The sequence below is a fragment of the Oncorhynchus tshawytscha genome, unplaced genomic scaffold (genome assembly GCF_018296145.1).
Source record: "Oncorhynchus tshawytscha isolate Ot180627B unplaced genomic scaffold, Otsh_v2.0 Un_contig_1390_pilon_pilon, whole genome shotgun sequence".
Classification (NCBI taxonomy): Eukaryota; Metazoa; Chordata; class Actinopteri; order Salmoniformes; family Salmonidae; genus Oncorhynchus; species Oncorhynchus tshawytscha.
Window position 1 is genome coordinate 308,762 of NW_024609756.1, and position 21,396 is coordinate 330,157.

General features: G+C 44.0%; 1 protein-coding gene across 1 annotated transcript in view; it reads right to left on the reverse strand.

Annotated features, from left to right (window-relative positions):
• Positions 1-1,569: 1,569 nt before the first annotated feature.
• Positions 1,570-21,396, reverse strand: part of LOC112241537 (WD repeat containing planar cell polarity effector) — a gene marked incomplete at its 5' end in the record, with an annotated part of 88,521 nt that continues 68,694 nt past the window's right edge. Inside the window, 2 exon segments of the mRNA XM_042317636.1 lie at positions 1,570-2,088; positions 8,221-8,312. Of these exon segments, the coding sequence (XP_042173570.1) occupies positions 8,254-8,312 (59 nt within the window).

Consider the following 21,396-nt stretch of genomic DNA (forward strand, 5'->3'; position numbering starts at 1 on the left):
ATCCGGTTGAGCCGACATGCGCAGCGTGTACCGCGAATAGAGATCCCCGCGAACGCATCGCCTTAAAAAGACACATTGTCGACATAAATATATACATTTGCGAATATTTTCTTATTTTTATTGGACAGCTAGAGAGGATAGTAGTGGGGAGAGATAGAGGCGAGGTCAAAGGGCAGAAGCTAAACCTATGCTGACAACGTAGACGTGTGTGTGCTGGAGGCTGTGGTCTTAACGTTAGACCTGTCTGGTCACAGGTGCCAGAGGTTTCCCAACAGGAGAGACATTTGTTATTTGGTTCTAATCAAAACTGTGTAAATACACTGCTCAAAAAAATAAAGGGAACACTAAAATAACACATCCTAGATCTGAATGAATGAAATATTCTTTTCAAATACTTTTTTCTTTACATAGTTGAATGTGCTGACAACAAAATCACACAAAAATGATCAATGGAAATCAGTTTGACTTCACAGAAGTGTGATTGACTTGGAGTTACATTGTGTTGTTTAAGTGTTCCCTTTATTTTTTTGAGCAGTGTATATAAAGTTGAGCAGACGGCTTCCCCAGACACAGATCAAACCGAGTCCTGGACTATAAAACTTGGAGATTCTCTACAATGGGTATTAGCCCAGGACTAGGTGTTATCTGAGATGATTGAGGTATTTGTAGTCCTAGCCGACACCTACAGGCCCACAGCAGACATCTAAAAAACAGATATCAACTGTAACCCAATGACTTTTATAACAGGTTTTGTAGGTTTTATTTTCAGATGTCAAGTCATTGAATGATGTGATATTAGGCTGCAGTAGTTGTTTGAAAGTGACATATATCAGGAGATAAAACCAATGACATATCACTTATCCAAACAGCTGCTCTCTTGAGTATCACTGAACAAAACAGAACCATGTCTGTTTACGTAAGACAAGTATTAGCCTTGTATCACCAGACAGAAACGTAATTATTTTCACCAATCTCTCTCCCAAAACGATTGACGATTGAAAAAACATACAATGATTATTATTATTTTTGGAAACCTAACAAAACAACACAAATAAAGAAAACACAGAACCCATCCTGACTGACTGATCTGTTCTGTCCATTTCACCATACTTTCCAGCCTCGGATTCGTTGTTGTATATATTTTTGAGAAGCAAATCCTCTTAGAATGCAGAGTAAATAGATTAGAATACAGTGGCGGATTAGGGTCTGCGCGGTGCTGTCAGATTAGTCCCGAGCGCAGCGCGTCGACAGCTCGTGACAAGGCCGTGGCTGCTGTTCAGGAAAGGGGCTCGAGCTGCTCCGTTCGGCGCGCAGTGCTGCTGCCCGTGCTCACCGCTTAAAAATCGCTTGTTATATTGGCTTCAGTTCATGAATAAAAACCGTCGGCAGTCCGTAATCTCGACACATACACACAGTAGCCTACACGGTACACAGTACAATACTGTAGGCCACATCATCTGATAAACTATAGAGAGACCAAACATTCACTGCCTCAGCATGCCTAATGATAGTGGGTTTGACATACTTTAGTGTGCAACAAATACAAGGGACAGGCCTAAAAGCCATAAACACAGGATACAAAACCTCTTTAATACAGCAATACAATAGGCTAGTTTACAGCTCTGTGTTAGGATACTGTAGAAGGTGACCAGGGTCAATCATGAAAAACAAAAAGCCTAATTACTGCACTGTTTTAAAGGAGGCTGGGATTAAAGAACAATTCAATTAAACGGGCAGAAAATTTAAAACACCATTTTTCAGCAGGAGGGCTGGTTGTGAGAGAACTGAGATGGGGCTGGACAGGGCTAGGCCTATATAGCATATACAATGTTCTGTTAAAATAAAACCTACTAGCAAGACATTAGCATAATTATTCACATTTGACTTAGACTTAAATTCATAATTCTTAGGCTAATCATGCATCAACATTTCAGAATAGAGCTTGATCAGTTATCAGATATATTTACAGAATACATTTGATTAAAAAAATGCATTAAAAAAGATGGAGTTTACAGTCGAAAAAGAAATGGTCAAAGGCTGTTTTCAAACAAGACCAAAATGTTTCAGCTTCCCTGCATCTTTGTTCACCTGAGTTGGGGAAAGAAAGAGGGGTATAGAAAGAGGGGGGGAGAAAGAGGGTAAAGAAATAGGGGTGAGAAAGAGGGGTAAAGAAAGAGGGGAGAGAAAGAGGGGGAAAGAAAGAGAGGGGAAGAAAGAGGGGGAAGAATGAGGGGTATAGAAAGAGGGGTAAAGAAAGAGGGGGGAGAAAGAGGGTAAAGAAATAGGGGTGAGAAAGTGGGGGAAGAAAGAGGGGGAAAGAAAGAGGAGGAAGAGGCAGGTTTACTTGAAGGTCTACTCAAACTGATCACATTCATGCGACGTCCAGGGTCAGTCCATTCAGTGCTTCAGCTATAGGTTTATTAAGGTTGTAAAATGCCCAACATTCCCAGGTTTTCCATAAGTCCTAGTTAGAAGACCCTCTGGGTAACTTGTAGATGGTATTTCTAGAAAACGTTGTAATTTGGGGAAAGTTACATGAATTATTTTACTGATCAAAATCATGTACAACCTTTGATGTTATAATCAACATGACCTACTCGAACATCTCTGTCAGACAGGATCAGTAAATCAACATGACCTACTCGAACATCTCTGTCAACTAGGATCAGTGAATCAACATGACCTACTATAACATCTCTGTCAGACAGGATCAGTAAATCAACATGACCTACTCGAACATCTCTGTCAGACAGGATCAGTAAATCAACATGACCTACTCGAACATCTCTGTCAACTAGGATCAGTGAATCAACATGACCTACTATAACATCTCTGTCAACCAGGATCAGTAAATCAACATGACCTACTCGAACATCTCTGTCAACCAGGATCAGTAAATCAACATGACCTACTCTAACATCTCTGTCAGACAGGATCAGTAAATCAACATGACCTACTCTAACATCTCTGTCAGACAGGATCAGTAAATCAACATGACCTACTCGAACATCTCTGTCAGACAGGATCAGTAAATCAACATGACCTACTCTAACATCTCTGTCAACCAGGATCAGTAAATCAACATGACCTACTCTAACATCTCAATAGATAGAACAAACCAACCAACAAACCAACACACACAACCCAACCCAACACACACACACACACACACACACACACACACACACACACACACACACACACACACACACACACACACACACACACACACACACACACACACACACACACACACACACACACACACACACACACACACACACACACACTCTCTCTCTCTCAGTAGGCCTCAATCATACAGACCAGCTAAATCTTGAATTTGGACTTCCCTCCCCTCTCCTCCTCTCTCCAAACCATTGTCACTCAGGGCGACCTCCCAGCCTTGAGCCGTGTGTTAATAGTGGTTATGATTGACATTAAAACCCTAACAACGTTAACTAGATACATATTTAAACAGCAATGCAAATTCTTCCTCCAATAGCCTACAGTCTGGATTACCAAGTGACTGTGTGATTCAGTGGTGGAGGTGCCGAGACAATCTGCCGCTAATCGCCCGGAGAAAATATATATTACTACGACAAGGATGATGAAGACGAGGAATGCATCCCAAATGGCATCTTTTCCCTATCTAGTGCACTACTAAAGACCAGAGCCCTACTCCCTATCTAGTGTAATACTATAGACCAGAGCCCTATTCCCTATCTAGTGCACTACTATAGACCAGAGCCCTATTCCTTATATAATGCACTACTATAGACCAGAGCCCTATTCCCTAAAAATGCACTACTATAGACCAGAGCCCTATTCCCTATCTAGTGCACTACTATAGACCAGAGCCCTATTCCCTATCTAGTGTAATACTATAGACCAGAGCCCTATTCCCTATCTAGTGCACTACTATAGACCAGAGCCCTATTCCTTATATAATGCACTACTATAGACCAGAGCCCTATTCCCTATATAATGCACTACTATAGACCAGAGCCCTATTCCCTATATAATGCACTACTATAGACCAGAGCCCTATTCCCTATATAATGCACTACTATAGACCAGAGCCCTATTCCCTATCTAGTGCACTACTATAGACCAGAGCCCTATTCCCTATATAATGCACTACTATAGACCAGAGCCCTATATAGTGCACTACTATAGACCAGAGCCCTATTCCCTATATAGTGGTACTACTATAGACCAGAGCCCTATTCCCTATCTAGTGTAATACTATAGACCATAGCCCTATTCCCTATCTAGTGCACTACTATAGAACAGAGTCCTACTCCCTATATAGTGAACTACTTTAGACCAGAGCCCTATTCCCTATATAGTGCACTACTATAGAACAGAGCCCTATTACCTATATAATGCATTACTTTAGACCAGAGCCCTATTACCTATATAATGCATTACTTTTGACCAGGGCCCCATGGGATTCCCTATATAGTGCACTACTATAGAACAGAGTCCTACTCCCTATATAGTGAACTACTTTAGACCAGAGCCCTACTCCTATATAGTGAACTACTTTAGACCAGAGCCCTATTCCCTATATAGTGCACTACTATAGAACAGAGTCCTATTCCCTATATAGTGAACTAGACCAGAGCCCTACTCCCTATATAGTGAACTACTTTAGACCAGAGCCCTATTACCTATATAGTGCACTACTATAGAACAGAGCCCTATTACCTATATAATGCATTACTTTAGACCAGAGCCCTATTACCTATATAATGCATTACTTTTGACCAGGGCCCCATGGGATTCCCTATATAGTGCACTACTATAGAACAGAGTCCTACTCCCTATATAGTGAACTACTTTAGACCAGAGCCCTACTCCCTATATAGTGAACTACTTTAGACCAGAGCCCTATTCCCTATATAGTGCACTACTATAGAACAGAGTCCTACTCCCTATATAGTGAACTACTTTAGACCAGAGCCCTATTCCCTATATAGTGCACTACTATAGAACAGAGCCCTATTCCCTATATAGTGCACTACTATAGAACAGAGTCCTATTCCCTATATAGTGCACTACTATAGAACAGAGTCCTACTCCCTATATAGTGCACTACTTTAGACCAGAGCCCTATTACCTATATAATGCATTACTTTAGACCAGAGCCCTATTACCTATATAATGCATTACTTTAGACCAGGGCCCCATGGGATTCCCTATATAGTGCACTACTTTAGACCAGAGCCCTATTACCTATATAATGCATTACTTTACACCAGAGCCCTATTACCTATATAATGCATTACTTTAGACCAGGGCCCCATGGGATTCCCTATATAGTGCACTACTATAGAACAGAGTCCTACTCCCCGTGGGATTCCCTATATAGTGCACTACTATAGAACAGAGTCCTATTCCCTATATAGTGCACTACTATAGAACAGAGTCCTATTCCCTATATAGTGCACTACTATAGAACAGAGTCCTATTCCCTATCTAGTGCACTACTATAGAACAGAGTCCTATTCCCTATCTAGTGCACTACTATAGAACAGAGTCCCACTCCCCGTGGGATTCGCTATGGGCCTTGGTCAAAAGTAGTGTGTATATAAAGTGCTGTGAAAAAGTATTTGCCCCCTTCCTGATTAATTTATTTTTTTGCACATTTGTCACACTTAAATGTTTCACATCATCAAACAATTTAAATATTACACAAAGATAACCCAAGTAAACACAAAATGCAGTTAAGTGATAATAAATCAAATTAAGGGAAAATAGCTATCCGAACCTTCATGGTCCTATGTGACAAAGTAATTGAATTTACTGTGGTTAATCAAATTTTTGGAAAGCTGAGTTCAATTTCACTAGCCACACCCAGGCCTGATTACTGACAGACCTGTTGAATCAAGAAATCAATTAACCTCTCTTGGGAAGGGGGCAGTATTTTCACGTCCGGATGAAAAGCGTGCCCAAAGTAAACTGCCTGCTACCAGGCCCAGAAGCTAGGATATGCATATAATTGGTAGATTTGGATATAAAATGATGTCTGTGAGTATAACACAACTGATATGGCAGGCGAAACCCAGAGGAAGAACCATCAAAATAAAATTATGCTCAGCCTTCCACTGTTTCCAATGGCTTTCATGTTTATTATGAGGCGAAGTCCTCCCAGATTGCAGTTCCTAGGGCTTCCACTAGATGTCAACAGTCTTTAGAAAGAGTTTCAGGCTGGTTTTTTTGAAAAACGAGCTAGAAGTTGTAGTTTTTCTAAGTCGCTCCCATTTTGGCTGTAGTGTTTCCATGCGCGTGGGTGAAAGCACGTTTTGTTATTTATCTCCGGTAATGAACATACTATTCTCCGTCTTAAAATGGATCATTTATTCGTTTATTCATTGGGATTCATTTTGTATGCATTTTGAAGGAGGGAAACCGGTGGATTATTGAATGAAGCGCGCCAGCTAAACTGAGTTCTTATGGATATAAAGAAGGACTTTATCGAACATTTTTGATGTAACTGGGACCTTTTGGAGTGCCAACAGAAGAAGATCTTCGAAGGTAAGGCATTTATTATATCGCTATTTCTGACTTTCGTGTCGCAGCAGCCTGGTTGAATTTTTTTTCTTCATGTTTTTGTATGCAGGGCGCTGTCCTCAGATAATCGCATGGTGTGCATTCGCCGTAAAGCCTTTTTGAAATGTGACACAGCTGCTGGATTAACAAGAAGTTAATCTTTATTTTGATGTATAATACTTGTATTTTCATGAATGTGAAATATTTATATTTCTGTCATTTGAAATTCGCGCTCTGCAATTTCACCGGATGTTGGCCAGGTGGGACGTTACTATCCCACCTGCCCGACAAAGTGAAGTAGGCCAAAAGATCTCAAAAAGCAAGACATCATGCCATGATCCAAAGAAATTCAGGAACAGCTGAGAATCAAAGTAATTGACATCTATCAGTCTGGAAAGGGTTACAAAGCCATTTCTAAGGCTTTTTGGGACTCCAGCGAACCATGAGCCCTTATCCACAAATGGAGAAAATTTGGAACAGTGGTGAACCTTCACAGGAGAGACCGGCCTACCAAAATTACCCCGAGAGCGCAGTGACGACTCATCCAAGAGGTCACAAAAGAACCCACAACAACATCTAAATAACTGCAGGCCTCACTTGCCTCAGTTAAGATCAGTGTTCATGACTCAACCATAAGAAAGAGACTGGGCAAAAATGGCATCCATGGCAGAGTTCCAAGGTGAAAGCCACTGCTGACCAAAAAGAACATAAAGGCTCATCTCACTTTTGGCAAAAAACATCTTGATGATCCCCAAGACTTTTTGGGAAAATATTCTGTGGACTGATGAGACAAAAGTTTAACTTTTTGGAAGGTGTGCGTCCCGTTACATCTGGCGTTAAAGTAACACAGCATTTCAGAAAAAGAACATCATACCAACAGTCAAATATGGTGGTGGTGTGATGGTCTGGGGCTGCTTTGCTGCTTCAGGACCTGGACGACTTGCTGTGATTGATGGAACCATGAATTCTGCTCTCTAGCAAAAAATCCTGAAGGAGAATGTCCGGCCATCCATTCGTGACCTCAAGCTGAATTGCACTTGGGTTCTGCAGCAGGACAATGATCCAAAACACACCAGCAAGTCCACCTCTGAATGGCTTAAATAAAAACCAAATGAAGGTTTTGGAGTGACCTAGTCAAAGTCCGGACTTGAATCCGATTGAGATGCTGTGGACTGACCTTAAAAGAGGGGCCAAAATTCCTCCACAGCGACGTGAAAGACTCAGTTATCACAAACGCTTGATGGCAGTTGTTGCTGCTGAGGCACAACCAGTTATTAGGTTTAGGGGGCAATTACTTTTTCACATAGGGCCATGAAGGTTCGGAGAGCTTTTTTCCCTTAATAAATAAAATCATCACTTAACTGCATTTTGTGTTTACTTGGGTTATCTTTGTGTAATATTTAAATTGTTTGATGATCTGAAACATTTAAGTGTGACAAATGTGAAAAAAAAAAGAAATCAGGAAGGGGGCAAATACGTTTTCACAGCACTGTGTGCACACACACACACACGCGCACGCACACGCACACACACGCACACACACGCGCACATATACACACACACACACACGCACACACACACACACGCACACACACACGCACACACACACACACACACACACACACACACACACACACACACACACACACACACACACACACACACCTGTTTGTCTCCATGGTCATGCCTGATCAGTGCTCAGGGTCCCGGTGTTTCTCTCCTCCAGTGGCCAGCTCCTGTTGGTCGGTCCTGCTCTGCTGATTAACCAATCACAAGAGAGACAATCAGAATGTGCAGAGATTTACAGGATCCACCAGTGAAGTGGTTGAATCTACAGAGATCTATAGGATCCAGCAGTGAAGTGGTTGAATCTACAGAGATCTACAGGATCCAGCAGATGGCCAAGGTATCTGCTCGTAGTAAGTAACCATTCCTGGATGGCCAAGGTATCTACCAGTAGTAAGTAACCATCCTGGATGGCCAAGGTATCTACCAGTAGTAAGTAACCATCCTGGATGGCCAAGGTACAGTGCCTTGCGAAAGTATTCGGCCCCCTTGAACTTTGCGACCTTTTGCCACATTTCAGGCTTCAAACATAAAGATATAAAACTGTATTTTTTTGTGAAGAATCAACAACAAGTGGGACACAATCATGAAGTGGAACGACATTTATTGGATATTTCAAACTTTTTTAACAAATCAAAAACTGAAAAACTGGGCATGCAACATTATTCAGCCCCTTTACTTTCAGTGCAGCAAACTCTCTCCAGAAGTTCAGTGAGGATCTCTGAATGATCCAATGTTGACCTAAATGACTAATGATGATAAATACAATCCACCTGTGTGTAATCAAGTCTCCGTATAAATGCACCTGCACTGTGATAGTCTCAGAGGTCCGTTAAAAGCGCAGAGAGCATCATGAAGAACAAGGAACACACCAGGCAGGTCCGAGATACTGTTGTGAAGAAGTTTAAAGCCGGATTTGAATACAAAAAGATTTCCCAAGCTTTAAACATCCCAAGGAGCACTGTGCAAGCGATAATATTGAAATGGAAGGAGTATCAGACCACTGCAAATCTACCAAGACCTGGCCGTGCCTCTAAACTTTCAGCTCATACAAGGAGAAGACTGATCAGAGATGCAGCCAAGAGGCCCATGATTACTCTGGATGAACTGCAGAGATCTACAGCTGAGGTGGGAGACTCTGTCCATAGGACAACAATCAGTCGTATATTGCACAAATCTGGCCTTTATGGAAGAGTGGCAAGAAGAAAGCCATTTCTTAAAGATATCCATAAAAAGTGTTGTTTAAAGTTTGCCACAAGCCACCTGGGAGACACACCAAACATGTGGAAGAAGGTGCTCTGGTCAGATGAAACCAAAATTGAACTTTTTGGCAACCATGCAAAACGTTATGTTTGGCGTAAAAGCAACACAGCTCATCACCCTGAACACACCATCCCCACTGTCAAACATGGTGGTGGCAGCATCATGGTTTGGGCCTGCTTTTCTTCAGTAGGGACAGGGAAGATGGTTAAAATTGATGGGAAGATGGATGGAGCCAAATACAGGACCATTCTGGAAGAAAACCTGATGGAGTCTGCAAAAGACCTGAGACTGGGACGGAGATTTGTCTTCCAACAAGACAATGATCCAAAACATAAAGCAAAATCTACAATGGAATGGTTCAAAAATAAACATATCCAGGTGTTAGAATGGCCAAGTCAAAGTCCAGACCTGAATCCAATCGAGAATCTGTGGAAAGAACTGAAAACTGCTGTTCACAAATGCTCTCCATCCAACCTCACTGAGCTCGAGCTGTTTTGCAAGGAGGAATGGGAAAATATGTCAGTCTCTCGATGTGCAAAACTGATAGAGACATACCCCAAGCGACTTACAGCTGTAATCGCAGCAAAAGGTGGCGCTACAAAGTATTAATTTAAGGGGGCTGAATAATTTTGCACGCCCAATTTTTCAGTTTTTGATTTGTTAAAAAAGTTTGAAATATCCAATAAATGTCGTTCCACTTCATGATTGTGTCCCACTTGTTGTTGATTCTTCACAAAAAAATACAGTTTTATATCTTTACGTTTGAAGCCTGAAATGTGGCAAAAGGTTGCAAAGTTCAAGGGGGCCGAATACTTTCGCAAGGCACTGTATCTACCAGTAGTAAGTAACCATCCTGGATGGCCAAGGTATCTGCTCGTAGTAAGTAACCATCCTGGATGGCCAAGGTATCTACCAGTAGTAAGTAACCATCCTGGATGGCCAAGGTATCTACCAGTAGTAAGTAACCATCCTGGATGGCCAAGGTATCTACCAGTAGTAAGTAACCATCCTGGATGGCCAAGGTATCTACCAGTAGTAAGTAACCATCCTGGATGGCCAAGGTATCTACCAGTAGTAAGTAACCATCCTGGATGGCCAAGGTATCTACCAGTAGTAAGTAACCATCCTGGATGGCCATGGTATCTACCAGTAGTAAGTAACCATCCTGGATGGCCAAGGTATATGCCAGTAGTAAGTAACCATCCTGGATGGCCAAGGTATCTACCAGTAGTAAGTAACCATCCTGGATGGCCAAGGTATCTACCAGTAGTAAGTAACCATCCTGGATGGCCAAGGTACAGTGGGGAGAACAAGTATTTGATACACTGACGATTTTGCAGGTTTTCCTACTTACAAAGCATGTAGAGGTCTGTCATTTTTATCATAGGTACATTTCAACTGTGAGACGGAATCTAAAACAAAAATCCAGAAAATCACATTGTATGATTTTTAAGTAATTAATTTGCAATTTATTGCATGACATAAGTATTTGATCACCTACCAACCAGTAAGAATTCCGGCTCTCATAGACCTGTTAGTTTTTCTTTAAGAAGCCCTCCTGTTCTCCACTCATTACCTGTATTAACTGCACCTGTTTGAACTCGTTACCTGCATAAAAGACACCATTCCACACACTCAATCAAACAGACTCCAACCTCTCCACAATGGCCAAGACCAGAGAGGGTGTAAGGACATCAGGGATACAATTGTAGACCTGCATAAGGCTGGGATGGGCTACAGGACAATAAGCAAGCAGCTTGGTGAGAAGGCAACAACTATTGGCGCAATTATTAGAAAATGAAAGAAGTTCAAGATGACGGTCAATCACCCTCGGTCTGGGGTTCCATGCAAGATCTCACCTCGTGGGGCATCAATGATCATGAGGAATTTGAGGGATCAGCCCAGAACTACACGGCAGGACCTGTCAATGACCTGAAGAGAGCTGGGACCACAGTCTCAAAGAAAACCATTAGGGACACACTACACCATCATGGATTAAAATCCTGCAGCGCACGCAAGGTACCCCTGCTCAAGCCAGCAAATGTCCAGGCCCTTCTGAAGTTTCATCTGGATGATCCAGAGGAGGAATGGGAGAAGGTCATGTGGTCTGATGAGACAAAAATAGAGCTTTTTGGTCTAAACTCCATTCGCCGTGTTTGGAGGAAAAAGAAGGATGAGTACAACCCCAAGAACACCATCCCAACCGTGAAGCATGGAGGTGGAAACATCATTCTTTGGGGATGCTTTTCTGCAAAGGGGACAGGACGACTGCACCGTATTAAGGGGAGGATGGATGGGGCCATGTATCGCAAGATCTTGGCCAACAACCTCCTTCCCTCAGTAAAAGCATTGAAGATGGGTCGTGGCTGGGTCTTCCAGCATGACAACGACCCAAAACACACAGCCAGGGCAACTAAGGAGTGGCTCCGTAAGAAGCATCTCAAGGTCCTGGAGTGGCCTAGCCAGTCTCCAGACCTGAACCCAATAGAACATCTTTGGAGGGAGCTGAAAGTCCGTATTGCCCAGCGACAGCCCCGAAACCTGAAGGATCTGGAGAAGGTCTGTATGGAGGAGTGGGCCAAAATCCCTGCTGCAGTGTGTGCAAACCTGGTCAACTACAGGAACCGTATGATCTCTGTAATTGCAAACAAAGATTTCTGTACCAAATATTAAGTTCTGCTTTTCTGATGTATCAAATACTTATTTCATGCAATAAAATGCAAATTAATTACTTAAAAATCATACAATGTGATTTTCTGGATATTTGTTTTAGAGTCCGTCTCTCACAGTTGAAGTGTACCTATGATCAAAATTACAGACCTCTACATGCTTTGTAAGTAGGAAAACCTGCAGAATCAGCAGTGTATCAAATACTTGTTCTCCCCACCGTATATATTATGGTTGTGGAAGGCTTATATTCAGCCTAGATATAATTTAACAAGCTCTGAATTCATTCGGTTATTGCTGATTGTTTGCATTTGACCTTTAATTGTGCAACAAAGCATATTTAGATAAAACGTTTTTAAAACATGGAGATATCGTGTATATCGTGAATTGCCCATAAGTTTAGATATGATATTTAGCTGACACACTACAGCCTTCAGGGCTGGGCTGTGTGCCTCCATCTCTACTCATAGATCCCAGATAGACAGAGGGGTCTATTCAATCTGAACCTGGAACCGGGTTTCCTGGTTAAACCAGACTGTGACATTACAGGGACTAAAACACATCTGACCCAGTATCAGTGGTTAAGGGGGCAACTTCTATGCTATTTAATCCACTACACTAGGCTTGCCCTCCAGCTAAATAGAAACGCCAGCCAATTCCCAAAGACAGTAGAAACAGAGAGATAGGGGAGACGATGTGCTACTTCCTCTTTTCAACATTAGTCAGATAGAGGAACGTTGGTCCCCTTCCCAGATTTCCGTCTCTTACTCCTCTCTCTCTCTCTCCCCCCCCCAAACCGTCATTGTTTCTCGTCTCCATCTCTTCTCGCCAAGCCAAACGGGAGGAATAATGCCCCCTCCCATCCCCATCTCACTAAGCTGTCATTGGCTCCACATAACAAACAATGAAACTTCATCTGAGACCAGATTACCATGGTTTCAATAAAAACAGAAAAAAAGAATGTAAAACAGAAAAGGCAAAAAGGGAAATGGATGGCCTCTTCTCTCCTCTCTCTGTAGTTATGATGTTTGGGGAGGTATCTTGATCTGTGTGTCTTAGGCAGTGTCAGCTGTCCAGGGGAGGACCTGGGTATAGTCCAGGGTAGAACCTGGGTATAGACCAGAGGAGAACCTGGGTATAGACCAGGGGAGAACCTGGGTATAGACCAGGGGAGTACCTGGGTATAGACCAGGGGAGAACCTGGGTATAGACCAGGGGAGAACCTGGGTATAGACCAGAGGAGAACCTGGGTATAGACCAGGGGAGAACCTGGGAATAGACCAGGGTAGAACCTGGGTATAGACCAGGGGAGTACCTGGGTATAGACCAGGGGAGAACCTGGGTATAGTCCAGGGGAGAACCTGGGTATAGTCCAGGGGAGAACCTGGGTATAGACCAGGGGAGAACCTGGGTATAGTCCAGGGGAGTACCTGGGTATAGACCAGGGGAGTACCTGGGTATAGACCAGGGGAGTACCTGGGTATAGACCAGGGGAGAACCTGGGTATAGACCAGGGGAGTACCTGGGAATAGACCACTGCCTAATCACCCTGACCCTCTTTACTTAAAGTTTCTTCAAGTGCTGTCGCAAAAACCATCAAGCGCTATGATGAAACTGGCTCTCATGAGGACCGCCACAGGAATGGAAGACCCAGAGTCACCTCTGCTGCAGAAGATAAGTTCATTAGAGTTAACTGCACCTCAGAAATTGCAGCCCAAATAAATGCTTCACAGAGTTCAAATAACAGAAATCTCAACATTAACTGTTCAGAGGAGACTGTGTGAATCAGGCCTTCATGGTCGAATTGCTGCAAAGAAACCACTACTAAAGGACACCAATATGAAGAAGAGACTTGCTTGGGCCAAGAAACACGAGCAATGGACATTAGACTGGTGGAAATCTGTCCTTTGGTTTGATGAGTCCAAATTGGAGATTTTTGGTTCCAACCGCCGTGTCTTTGTGAGATGTGTATTTCCCACCATGAAGCATGGAGGAGGTGGTGTTATGGTGTTGGGGTGCTTGGCTGGTGACAATGTCTCTGATTTATTTAGAATTCAAGGCACACTTAACCACCATGGCTACGCATAGTGGGATTATCATTTGTTTTTCAACAGGACAATGACCCAGAACACACCTCCTGGCTGTGTATGGGCTATTTGACCAAGAAAGAGAGTGATGGAGTGCTGCATCAGATGACGTGGCCTCCACAATCCCCCGACCTCAACCAAATTGAGATGGTTTGGTATGAGTCGGACCGCAGACTTAAGAAAAAGCAGCCAACAAGTGCTCAGCATATGTGGGAACTCCTTCACGACTGTTGGAAAAGCATTCCAGGTGAAGCTGGTTGAGAGAATGCGAAGAGTGTGCAAAGTTGTCATCAAGGCAAAGAAGAAGAATCTCAAATATAAAAGATATTTTGATTTGTGTAACACTTTTCTGGTGCCTACATGATTCCATGTGTTATTTCATAGTTTTGATGTCTTCACTATTAATATACAATGTAGAAAATAGTAAAAATTATGTCCCACCCCCACATGTCCCAACCCACTTGTCCCAACAACACATGTCCCACCAACACATGTCTCAACAACACATGTCCCACCCCCACATGTCCCACCAACATGTCTCAACAACACATGTGCCACCACCACATGTCCCACTAACACATGTCCCAACAACACATGTCCTACCACCACATGTCCCACCCCTACATGTCCCACCCCACATGTCCTACTACCACATGTACCAACAACACATGTCCCACAACCACATGTCCCAACAACACATGTCCCAACAACACATGTCCCAACAACACATGTCCCACCATCACATGTCCCTCAACCACATGTCCCAACAACACATGTCCCACCAACACATGTCCTACCACCACATGTCCCAACAACACATGTCCCAACAACACATGTCCCAGCAATACATGTCCCACCAACACATGTCCCACCAACACATGTCCCAACACATGTCCCACCAACATGTCCCACCACCACATGTCCCAACACACGTCCTGAGACAATGACAACGTTGAGACACATTATTACACTATTCCACATGTTGTTGTGTTACAGGCTGAATTTAAAATGGATGAAATAGATGTTATTTTTCACCCATCTACGCACAATACCCCATAATGACAGAGTGAAAACATGTTTTTATCTCACCCATCTACACACAGTACCCCATAATGACAGAGTGAAAACATGTTTTTAGATTTTTTTGCAAATTGATTGAAAATTAAATACAGAAATATCTCATTTACATACGTATTCACACCCCTGAGTCAATACTTTGTAGAAGAGATTATTGTCTTGCTGAAAAGTGAATTCATCTCCCAGTGTCTGGTAGAAAGCAGACTGAACCAGGTTGTCCTCTAGGAACTTGCCTGTGCTTCATCTCCAGACTGAACCAGGTTGTCCTCTAGGATCTTGCCTGTGCTTCATCTCCAGACTGAACCAGGTTGTCCTCTAGGATCTTGCCTGTGCTTCATCTCCAGACTGACCCAGGTTGTCCTCTAGGATCTTGCCTGTGCTTCATCTCCAGACTGACCCAGGTTGTCCTCTAGGATCTTGCCTGTGCTTCATCTCCCAGGGTCTGGTAGAAAGCAGACTGAACCAGGTTGTCCTCTAGGATCTTGCCTGTGCTTCATCTCCAGACTGACCCAGGTTGTCCTCTAGGATCTTGCCTGTGCTTCATCTCCCAGGGTCTGGTAGAAAGCAGACTGAACCAGGTTGTCCTCTAGGATCTTGCCTGTGCTTCATCTCTAGGATCTTGCCTGTGCTTCATCTCCCAGGGTCTGGCTTAGAACCCAGGTTGTCCTCAGACTAGAAAGCAGAACCAGGTTGTCCTCTAGGATCTTGCCTGTGCTTCATCTCCAGACTGAACCAGGTTGTCCTCTAGGATCTTGCCTGTGCTTCATCTCCCAGGGTCTGGTAGAAAGCAGACTGAACCAGGTTGTCCTCTAGGATCTTGCCTGTGCTTCATCTCCAGACTGACCCAGGTTGTCCTCTAGGATCTTGCCTGTGCTTCATCTCCCAGTGTCTGGTAGAAAGCAGACTGAACCAGGTTGTCCTCTAGGATCTTGCCTGTGCTTCATCTCCCAGGGTCTGGTAGAAAGCAGACTGAACCAGGTTGTCCTCTAGGATCTTGCCTGTGCTTCATCTCCAGACTGAACCAGGTTGTCCTCTAGGATCTTGCCTGTGCTTCATCTCCCAGGGTCTGGTAGAAAGCAGACTGAACCAGGTTGTCCTCTAGGAACTTGCCTGTGCTTCATCTCCAGACTGAACCAGGTTGTCCTCTAGGATCTTGCCTGTGCTTCATCTCCAGACTGAACCAGGTTGTCCTCTAGGATCCTGCCTGTGCGTCATCTCCCAGTGTCTGGTAGAAAGCAGACTGAACCAGGTTGTCGTCTAGGATCCTGTGCTTCATCTCCAGACTGAACCAGGTTGTCCTCTAGGATCCTGTGCTTCATCTCCAGACTGAACCAGGTTGTCCTCTAGGATCCTGTGCTTCATCTCCAGACTGAACCAGGTTGTCCTCTAGGATCTTGGGCTTCGCTCCATTCTGTTTCTGTTTGAATCCTGACAAACTCAAGGGGTATGACTTTCTGAAGGCTGTACATGTGTACGAAATAAAATGCCTTAAATACTAAAGTGAGCACACACACGCACACACACAGACGCACGCACGCAGACGCACACACACAGACGCACAAGCACGCACACAGACGCACACACATACAGACGCACACACACAAGCACGCACACGCACACACATACAGACGCACACACACACGCACGCACGCAGACCCTGATGTCTGTCCAGCCTTGTCCTGTCTGTCTGTCTGTCTGTCTGTTCTGTGAGCACGACACAGACTGATGTCTGTCCATTGGTCTGTCCATCCTCCTCCTGTCTGTCACGCACGACCCTGTCTGTCTGTCTGTCTGTGAACTGTCCTGTTGGCTGTCCTGTCTGTCCATGTCTGTCTGTCTGTCTGTCTGTCTGTCTGTCTGTCTGTCTGTTCTGTGAGCTAGACCCTGATGTCTGTCCATTGGTCTGTCCATCCTCCTCCTGTCTGTCTGTCCTGTGAGCTAGACCCTGTTGTCTGTCTGTCTGTCTGTCCTTGAACTAGGTCCTGTTGGCTGTCCATTGGGTCGGTCCATCCTCTTCCAGTCTGTCTGTCTGTCCTTGAACTAGGTCCTGTTGGCTGTCCATTGGGTCGGTCCATCCTCTTCCTGTCTGTCTGTCTGTCTGTCTGTCTGTCTGTCTGTCTGTCTGTCTGTCTGTCTGTCTGTCTGTCTGTCTGTCTGTCTGTCTGTCTGTCTGTCTGTCTGTCTGTCTGTCTGTCTGTCTGTCTGTCTGTCCTGTGAACTAGGTCATGTTGGCTGTCCATTGGGTCGGTCCATCCTCGTCCTGTCTGTCTGTCCCCTAGTGTGGAACCACATCCCGTTCCTCCCTCTAAGTGTGGACTGTGGCTCATCTGACGCGCACACACACGTGCACACACACGTGCACACACACACACACACACACACACACACACACACACACACACACACACACACACACACACACACACACACACACACACACACACACACACACACACACACACACACACACACGTGCACACACACACACACACACACACACACACACACACACACACACACACACACACACACACACACACACACAAACACACACACACACACACACACACACACACAAACACACACACACACAAAGAGGTTACACATCTGTGTCAACAGATAGATAGAGGGTTTGATATAGAGAGAAATTGAGTCGAGCAATAGAGAGAGAAAGAGACAGAGAGAGAGAAAGAAAGAGAGAGACAGTGAGAAGGGGAGAGACAGAGAAAAAGAGAAAGAGAGGAGAAGGAGTAAGAGGGACAGGGAGGAGAGGGAGGAGAGGAACACACTGCAGTTAACAGGCTTTTCCCTGATGCGAGACAACCAAGACGAGAGAGAGGTAGGAGAGGAGGAGGAGAGGATCAGGGAGAGGAGGAAGAGAGATAAACCTCCACTCTTCACCACAGAGAAAGATCCTGCAGCTACACCAGCCATTGTGTGTCGGAGAAACAGGAGAGGAGGGGAGGAGAGGAGGGAGAAGAGACGTGCGAGTTGGCTTCTCTTCTTGGCTAAACGCTGAACGCTCAAAGAAAGAAAGGACTCTTCCCTCGCACTCGTTCGCTAGTCCCCCTCTCACAATGGAGGATCTAACCAAATCAACACACTTGTCAGCCAGATGTGTAGAAGCGATTTCCACCCACACAGAAAGGGCTGCAAAAGCCTTGTCAGTGTGTGTGTGTGTGTGTGTGTGTGTGTGTGTGTGTGTGTGTGTGTGTGTGTGTGTGTGTGTGTGTGTGTGTGTGTGTGTGTGTCAGTGTGTGTGTTTAAAGCCAGGAGAGAGGCTCTGATAGCTCTGTCAAGGGGTTTACAGTTGGAGAAGAGAAGGAAGAATTGAGTATTATAGACTACATATCAGGTGTCATTAAGAGTGTATTATAGACTACATATCAGGTGTCATTAAGAGTGTATTATAGACTACATATCAGGTGTCATTAAGAGTGTATTATAGACTACATAACAGGTGTCATTAAGAGTGTATTATAGACTACATAACAGGTGTCATTAAGAGTGTGTTATAGACTACATAACAGACAGGTGTCATTCAGGTCAACCATGAGGTTAGGTACATAACAGACAGATGTCATTCAGGTCAACCATAAGGTTAGGTATATAACAGATGTCATTCAGGTCAACCCATAAGATGTCATTCAGGTTAGGTATATAAGGTTAGGTATATAACAGATGTCATTCAGGTCAACCATAAGGTTAGGTATATAACAGATGTCATTCAGGTCAACCATAAGGTTAGGTATATAACAGACAGATGTCATTCAGGTCAACCATAAGGTTAGGTATATAACAGATGTCATTCAGGTCAACCATAAGGTTAGGTATATAACAGACAGATGTCATTCAGGTCAACCATAAGGTTAGGTTATAACAGATGTCATTCAGGTCAACCAGATAACAGATGTCATTCAGGTCAACCATAAGGTTAGGTATATAACAGATGTCATTAAGGTCAACCATAAGGTTAGGTATATAACAGATGTCATTCAGGTCAACCATAAGGTTAGGTATATAACAGACAGATGTCATTCAGGTCAACCGTAAGGTTAGGTATATAACAGATGTCATTAAGGTCAACCATAAGGTTAGGTATATAACAGATGTCATTCAGGTCAACCATAAGGTTAGGTATATAACAGACAGATGTCATTCAGGTCAATCATAAGGTTAGGTATATAACAGATGTCATTCAGGTCAACCATAAGGTTAGGTACACAAGACAAATGTGTATCCGGACTACTTCACAAAAATTCAACAATCAGTTCACCATTGTATGCATAGAGAATGGGTCATTTTAGTCAAATTGATACAATTTATGCACTAAAAGGTCATTTGAACAGTATCTCCAAGCAGAACTTTACCTGCTGTGGGTCTTTGTGGCATACGAATGCAGGTGATTGACTGAGAATGATTTCTACCTGCAGTGACATTATGCTGAAAGATTCATGATGATATATATTTGCCCAGCATTTAGTGGTAGAGGGAAAGAATAGAGCTATGGATGAATAGCAACTACAACCAATGAAACAACCTGGGGTGTATTCATTAGTTGTACAACGTGGCAAACCGTTTTGCACCTGCTCATCTCTCCACCCATTCGGGGCCCACTGCGCCCAGCTTGTTGCGCATACTAAAAAAGCTAAACTTTGGCTATATTGTTGATTAAGATTATAGGGAAACTGACAAGATCAGGATCACTTCACACAAATTCAACAATCAAGTCTCCATTGTATGGGTAGAATGGGTTCATTTTGTCAAATTGCTACAATTTATGCAATAACAGAATTTGAACGTTTTTCCCTTTTAACCATGTCAACGTTCCAAGCTGAACTTTGCCTGCTGTGATCTTTGTGGCAGGTGATTGACAGATTTCTACCTGCAGTGACATTATCCCGGAAATAACAGATTGATTCATGATGCTATTTGTCCACCATTTAGTGGCAGAGGAATTGTTCTTGTAGCTATGCTAGCTCTACTAACGTGCAACACTGTAAATCAGCGAGCCTCCACATCATGAAAAGTAGCTTAAAACATTGTTGGACAGTAGTTTTTAGCCTACCAAGGGCCACGTGACTTGACTTAGGACTCCAGTATACAGGACTCAGACTTGGAATGGAACACTAGGGACTTGGACTGGAACACTAGAGACTTGGACTGGAACACTAGAGACTTGGACTGGAACACTAGGGACTTGGACTGGAACACTAGAGACTTGGACTGGAACACTAGAGACTTGGACTGGAACACTAGAGACTTGGACTTGAACACTAGAGACTTGGACTGGAACACTAGAGACTTGGACTGGAACACTGAGACTGGAACACTAGGGACTTGGACTGGAACACTAGGGACTTGGACTGGAACACTAGGGACTTGGACTGGAACACTAGGGACTTGGACTGGAACACTAGAGACTTGGACTGGAACACTAGGGACTTGGACTGGAACACTAGGGACTTGGACTGGAACACTAGGGACTTGGACTGGAACACTAGGGACTTGGACTGGAACACTAGGGACTTGGACTGGAACCCTAGGGACTTGGGACTCTAGGACATGAACTGGAACACTAGGGACTTGGACTGGAACACTAGGGACTTGGACTGGAACACTAGAGACTTGGACTGGAACACTAGAGACTTGGACTGGAACACTAGAGACTTGGACTGGAACACTAGAGACTTGGACTTGAACACTAGAGACTTGGACTGGAACACTAGAGACTTGGACTGGAACACTAGGGACTTGGACTGGAACACTAGGGACTTGGACTGGAACACTAGGGACTTGGACTGGAACACTAGGGACTTGGACTGGAACACTAGAGACTTGGACTGGAACACTAGGGACTTGGACTGGAACACTAGGGACTTGGACTGGAACACTAGGGACTTGGACTGGAACACTAGGGACTTGGACTGGAACACTAGGGACTTGGACTGGAACACTAGGGACTTGGACTGGAACACTAGAGACTTGGACTGGAACACTACTGGGGACTTGGACTGGAACACTAGAGACTTGGACTGGAACACTAGGGACTTGGACTGGAACACTAGGACTTGGACTGGAACACTAGGGACTTGGACTGGAACACTAGGGACTTGGACTGGAACACTAGGGACTTGGACTGGAACACTAGGGACTTGGACTGGAACACTAGGGACTTGGA